The following is a 7,063-nucleotide window of genomic DNA, read 5'->3' on the forward strand; positions in this document are numbered from 1 at the left end:
GAGGGTTCATTTTCCACCCAACTTTGATGAATCAGTACTGTAGGGTAACATTCCTAAATACCCCTTTTGAGAGATCGTTTTAACCATCTTGAAGCATATAAGGAACCCTGTTCATGAGCTTTTGGAGAACTTTGGCCCTCTGGCTTCTGTCAATAACTTCTGAACCTTTCGAAAATTCATTTTTTAGCTTTTTTAGAATGTTCAGATGTTCCAACTCACATGTCACAGGCTTTCAACAGAAATTTATCATAATTACTCATAAACACTGAAACTTTTCTTTAAGGGAAAAAGTTTAAATTTCAACCTATCCAAGTTTGGGGAAAAATTGAGTATTGAAGCAACTGTGTTCATGGTACTTCCGCAGGTTTGTGAAAAATGTCTTTTTTCCATTATCTCTAAGGTTTTTCAGCCTGTCCCCATTGTTGTCTCAGGCCCTTAGCATGAGGGCCTGAAAATATCAGTTGAAATACCCTGTAAATCTAGAGATGTCTCATAGAAATCTGATACTATTAACCTGTTCCCTGTGTAGCGTCAAATTCATTGAATCATCATACTGCTCATCTCAAATGCATTGACATCAATAGAAATTGAGCAACAGTACCTATACATTGGCATCATGCAATTTTTACTAAACCTCCTGAGATTTTTTTTTTACAGTCATCCCAGTGATACCCATTCAGAATGCTTGCTCTTTATCTCAATACCAAAAAAGGATTGTCAATAACTTTTTCCTTTCTTTGTTTATGTAGAATTGGCTGCTGATGGTCTTAAAGGGCGAGTATTTGAAGTCTCCCTTGCAGATTTACAAAATGACAATGATGCGGAAAGATCTTACAGAAAATTCAAGCTAATTGCAGAAGATGTTCAGGGTAGGAATGTATTAACAAATTTCCATGGGATGGATTTAACCACCGACAAATTGCGTAGCATGGTTAAGAAATGGCAGGTATGTATCAGTGAATCATTTTCCCATTCTCTTTTATAGTAGAAGTGGCTGCTGATGGTCCAAAAGGATGTGTATTTGAAGTTTCTAGCAGATTTGCTAAAAGATCTTGCAGGAAATTGAAGTTGATTGTAGAAAATATTGAGGCTAGGAAATCATTGATAAATTTCCATGGGATGGACTTAATCATTACTGATAGTACTAATCAGTGTCTGAACGTAATCACTATAAATCTGAAGATGTTTTGTGAGCGGTTGCTTTTTGTTCAAACAGACAAAAGCAATTCTTTAGTAAGTACCTTAGAAAAAGTAGTAAGTACTTCACTACTTCCCTTATTCTTGAAGACCTCAGATTGCTAGTTGTATTACAATAGAATATTTTGTTGTTTCTCGTGTAAAGTTTTCTTTGTGTTCCTACTCCCTTTCCCAAGAGAGGTACGTTTATTACAATATCTCTTATCTCTCTTAACAGACTCTCATTGAAGCCAACACAGATGTTAAGACTAAAGATGGATACACTCTTAGAGTTTTCTGTATTGGATTCACTCACAAAGACCAGCTATCCCAAAGGAAAACTTGCTATGCCAAACACACGCAGGTTTGTAGTAAATTATTTATACCTCCAGGTTTAAGAAAGAACAGCATAATCGTAAGCAGGAAGAATGAAAGAAGGCCAGATAATATGGACAACACTAAATCTTGATTTTCTAGAAAAGAGGGGTGAAGGGAAGAAGCTCAGCAAGGCCATTTTCTAACTTAACGCTATAAGTGATGTGTAAATCAACTATCATACTTTGAGCATCTTGAAAGAAAAAGACTTTTAGTTGGCCTGCATTATGAGCTCAATTCAAGATAGATTTAGAGTGATCTGGCTTACCACACTGATTCAGTAATTAATTGTGAAAAAAATTCCCGGCATCTACGAATGCAGTTTACGTAACTAGCTGGTACAAGAACGCCATCAATCAAGTCGATATCAGAGCAGGCAGCAAACAGAGTCCAGCTTGTACTACAGCTGCAGCTCTCAAAAATGAGAAACTAGATAGGCATTTGTCTCTAATTCTGAGAACTGAGAGAGTACCAAGTGGCTGTTACCCGGAGAGCTCTGTCGACAAATTTTCCGCTGGGTTTCTACAAAGGGAGGCTTGCGTCAGGTGTCTCCACCCATGATTAGGAGAGAAATTCTTTGAGATTGATGACGGCCAATGAGCCTGAGACTAGTGTTCTAGTGCTTTCTCTAAATCAGAAACCAGTGCCTATCTAATTTCTCATCCTAAGAGCTGCGTAGTAAAGGCTGGGTCCTGTCAGCTGCATACTTCATTGCCACCTAAATTGATGGCATTCACAGGCTGGCAAGTTTTTTACTTTATTTGCAGATACTGTGATTTTATCTTGTTCATTAGGATTGATTGTTACGCAGTTTGGCTCTCCTCAATTTTTTTAATACAGCTTCTAAATATCTATAGACAGAGCAGAATTGGACAAGTTTTGATGCTGAATCTCGTGTTTCTGGTGAGGAAAACGAGAGTTTGGATGAATAATTCTTTGAAAGTAAACATATCAGATGATTTAGTGTGTCAAGTGTCTTATGATTGCACTAATCATTTCTGAAGAGTGCGATAGTGGTGGCAACAAGTTTGGTCATGAGTGGACTACCTGCATGGCCAAATAAGGGCTGGCAGAGCAAGGAGTTGATTGAAGTTATTTTGGATTTTTTAATTCCATAAAAATCTGTTAGCAAAAAACTGAAGAAAACCAAAATTCAGGGTTGCCACAGTCAGGGAAAATATGGGAATATTAGGGAACATGATGAAAGTGTCAGGTAAAAATCGTCAAGTCACCTTTATTTGTGTTGGTATGCCAGATTGTAATTTTCTACTAAGTCTGCATAGGTTGGGGGTACTGGATTTTTGACTCTAATGAAAAGACGTCACTCTGGAGGCTCGAACCTACTTAATTGGTCGGTGCTTCTCTCATGTTCCCTCGTTTTTCTTTGTAAGTCAATTTAAGTAAGATCAAGATGGCAAAACTTCTTGTGGGTTTGGTGTTCATGTCTATTACATCGTAATAAACCCAGTGTAGATTCCCAGAATCAATGAGATGGTTTCCTTTTTGCTCCGCTAATAATTTTGCCTTCTTGAATGGGCTTGATGCTATAACAACAAATTTTACCATAATAATGTTTCAAATTATGCCTTTTTAACAATCTGGTATATCCTCAATTGTCAGGGAATTACAGCTAAATGCATCAGGGAAATTAATTTCATAAATCCCGTGGAAACCTTGAAAAGTTGATAAATTTTTTCAATTTTGTTGAAAGTAGCCCCCCACAGCTAGAAGGCAGCAAACTTCTGGTTCGGATTTCACAACTCATTATAAAAGAGAAAGCAGCTGTAATGATTTGTTTTTCTACTGAACGCTATCTTCTAGGTCTAAGATTCTTCTGCCTTGACTGTTAAATCTTCATGTCTTGAAATTGTTGACAGGTTTGCCAAATTAGGAAAAAAATGGTTGATCAGATAGCACAAGAAGTAACACCATTTGAATTAAAAGAAGTTGTCAACAAGCTCCTTCCTGATTCCATCGCTAAAGAAATCGAAAAGAAAGTCCAGAGCACTTATCCCCTGCATGATGTATACATCCGGAAGGTAAGTCAGGCACCATGTACACGTAGTAGATTTTCAGTAAGTCAATTTACTGATGAGTTAGAAATTCAGCTGATCACAAGAAGGATTTCTTCTCTAGTCCCATCAATTCCCTCATGTAAACAATGCGAATAACTTCAAGATAAGTTGGAATCCTAGATTTTGGGATATTTTTATTTTCAGATTATTTTTCAGTCCCATTGCATTTTTTTGGTTTTTACAACAAGTTCAATATAAGGATGAAGTTGCTAATAACTCAAATTCTTATGAGGCAGCCGTTTTTCCACTTTTTTTTCACTACTTGGTGAATTGGTCCTACTTAATTTATTAATAGAATATTCACTGAATGCTGAGGAGGAAAGTCGTTATCATCGATCAAATTTGTTCAACTGATGACGTTATCTCTCTTTCGTCTCACATGGTAAACCAGCAGTGGCTCTGTAACCCTCCTTCTCTGCACTGGCGAACATATCATTCATGGTGACATCTTCACTCTCCTTATCTTCTTTTCTTCTCATCCAGTTTTATAATTTGTCATTTCCTATTTTACTCCCAACCTCTTTTATTCCTGACCATGTTCCCTCTTATCCTTCTCAGATCAAATTGAATGATGGTGCAACCATTAAGTCTGCGAAATGTGCTTGTGTGCAAGGTTAAGTACAATGTCACCATATGGCAGCTGTTCTGATGCTCGCACATCACCATATCTCTGTCTTTGACAAAGTGTGTAGCTGAAAAAAACAGAAAGAAGCTTTGGAAGAGGAGGTCATCACCAGCGACGTAATGTTTACCAGCCCAGAAGAACAGTTAAGAGAGAGACTGTATCATCAACTGAAAAACGCCTTCAGTCATCATGTTGCTTGTTGATATTTGTCGCCTGAAGTAACTGCCTTATAGGAACTCCTTAATCTGGAGTTCATTTTGCATTCAGATGAATTTTTGAACTGCCGCAATAAAGTTAAGTTTTTGTAAGAGTGTGTGTAGAGCTAATGATCATTATTGTGAGAAATACAGTTGGTCAGTCAAAAAATCATCTATGGTTGATTGCTAGGCGTTTTCTGTTGACTACCAGTTGTTTTGGTGCAGTGTTACAAGCATTCAGGCCTGGCAGGTATCAGAAAAATTTGTTTAATAATATTTAGCTCCTATGATTTGGGTGGAGGGAGATCTGTTCAGAATAGTGTTGACAACAAAGATGAGGCACGACATTTGTCTGAGGGAGCGTAGAGTGTGGAAGTGACGTCTTGCGGCTTGTTGTTGTACCAAGTTGAAATTTTTGCAGAAGTTTCTTAGCACAGAGAAGGAAAATCAGTGAAGTTTCTGAAAAGTGACTTTGATTAGTTCACTATTTTAAAAACAAAGTACATATGCTAGGAAGTCTGCATTATTGCAAAGTGAGTTACGCAAGAATGATCATTTTACCAAGCAAGGCACCCAATTATTTTCATGTGATCCCCTCATTCCTATCTACTCATGAGGAACCAAGATTTTAAAACTACAGAACCTAAGGCGTTTTTCTCTGCAGCGTCAAGACGCCATGGAAAGCCGCCGATGATTTTGCGTGGGGACGGCACCTTAGCGGCAGAGAGACGCTGCGGGAAACACCGATGGAGCCTTTCAACGCTGCCCTTCCAACCGATTTTCGAATGTGTTTAGTGTTAGGTTCGATCGACAAAAGCCATGAGTCGATGGACAAATTAATGAAATGATCTATAAAATCCGAAGTCGATCGACAAAGCCGTGAGTCGATTGAATCACGTCTATACGTTTTGGTTTTTTGATCGATTCATGTCAATTGAATCGATATTGGTTTTTTTAAAATTAACTGTCGTCCGAATCGGTGTCAATCGTTTCACGTAGATTGATTCACCTTTTTTTTTCTGATCGATTCATATTCATTGAACCGACACTGGTTTTTTAATAATTTGTCCATCGAATCCGTGTTGATTGATTCCTGTTTTCATTTTTCGGTCAATTCTTGTTGATTGAATCCATACCCTTCTGAAAAAAGAGCGTCCGATCATTTTCACGTGGCTGAACATACTGGTCCGATCAACAAAAATTCGAGAAATGGACAGTGGACGCAGCGGAAAAAATCCATGAATTCTGCTCCTTAGGTGCCGTGTTCCTAAATGTACGCATCTTTCTCGCCCTCAACTTGGTAGCAGCGTTTTCTGTAGGCGTCCAGGCGCTCCTTAGGTTCCGTACCTTAAGAGTCATTGGTGTTTATGAATCATTGAATTTTGATTAGCTTGATAACAAGGTTTTTTTTTATTTCTTTTTTGTTTTTTTTTGTTGGGCCATAATATTATAAATTAATATCCATCTCTAATACAAGAGGCTTACCAGGGACTGGAACTGTTGTGCTGTCCTAGATTGGCCGTAAGAGAAGCCTCAGTTTTAATGCTGTACTCTATCTGTTCTATGTTGAGGTGATTCGATGGACGCCATATTTTGTGTCAGAACGGCATGTGATATATCGCATCAATTGGTTCCATTTTTTCAGCTATTCGTCATTTTTCTCCAATTTTGAGATCGCAATTCTGTTGTCAGGAGACTAAAGCTCTCACTCACCAATTTTAACAAAGAAATTCAATGCACGAAAGGCGTGGTTTTTTTTAGAGAGAAAACATCGCATTCGATACTGATGTCGAAACAGCACTCGAATGCGATATTTTCTCTCCAAAAAAACCACGCCTTTATTAAGTTGAATTTCTTTGTTAAAATTGGTAAGTGAGTGCTTTAGTCTCCTAACAACAGAATTGCGATCTCAAGATTGGAGAAAAATGATGAGTAGCTGCAAAAATAGAACCAATGGATGCGATACATCGCATGCCTTTCTGACGCAAAATATGGCGTCCATCGAATCATCTTAATGCCAGCACAGGAAGAATGATCAAAAACACAAGAAAACTGGAAAATACTCTGTGCCCTCATGATTTGATTGCATTCTATGAAAATGTTTAATCCCTCCCTTGTGTTTCAGGTGAAAGTGTTGAAGAAACCTCGTTTCGACTTGACAAAACTTCTTGAACTTCATGGAGAGGGCCAAGGCACTACCATTACGACCGAATCTGGTGAAAAAGTTGACCGACCTGATGACTATGAGCCGCCTGTTCAGGAATCTGTGTAATTTTATCATCTCCAATAATTATTAATAAATTGTTTTTATAATTTTAATTCATTCAGTATTTTCATTTCATTTTTTCAGCCTTAAATCTTCTATATTAATCACTTGTAACAAGCGTCCGTATCTGATATGATTTTAAATCATCAGAAGTTACCTCTTTCTCAGAGTCATTTTCTCGTTAAATTCTTGCGCAGATTTGATAATCAATCGACTAATTGGACGGATTTGTCCCTGAGTCAGCCCAATTATATCAGACGCCACCTGATGTCCTCTCTTGTCCTATTTTTTTACCAGAAAACTTAGAAGCATTCATTCTGACTTGAAAGTTTGATGATACATTCTTCAT

The 7,063-nt window shown here is 37.7% G+C and overlaps 1 protein-coding gene across 1 annotated transcript in view; it reads left to right on the plus strand.

Annotated features, from left to right (window-relative positions):
- Positions 1-6,767, plus strand: part of LOC109032971 (small ribosomal subunit protein eS1) — a 248,432-nt gene extending 241,665 nt beyond the window's left edge. Inside the window, exons 4-7 of the mRNA XM_072302642.1 lie at positions 750-946; positions 1,415-1,540; positions 3,429-3,590; positions 6,574-6,767. Coding sequence (XP_072158743.1) covers positions 750-946; positions 1,415-1,540; positions 3,429-3,590; positions 6,574-6,720 — 632 coding nt within the window. The 3' untranslated portion in view covers positions 6,721-6,767. The remainder of the gene's footprint in view (positions 1-749; positions 947-1,414; positions 1,541-3,428; positions 3,591-6,573) is intronic.
- The last annotated feature ends 296 nt before the right edge of the window (positions 6,768-7,063 follow it).

The sequence above is a fragment of the Bemisia tabaci genome, chromosome 7 (genome assembly GCF_918797505.1).
Source record: "Bemisia tabaci chromosome 7, PGI_BMITA_v3".
Classification (NCBI taxonomy): Eukaryota; Metazoa; Arthropoda; class Insecta; order Hemiptera; family Aleyrodidae; genus Bemisia; species Bemisia tabaci.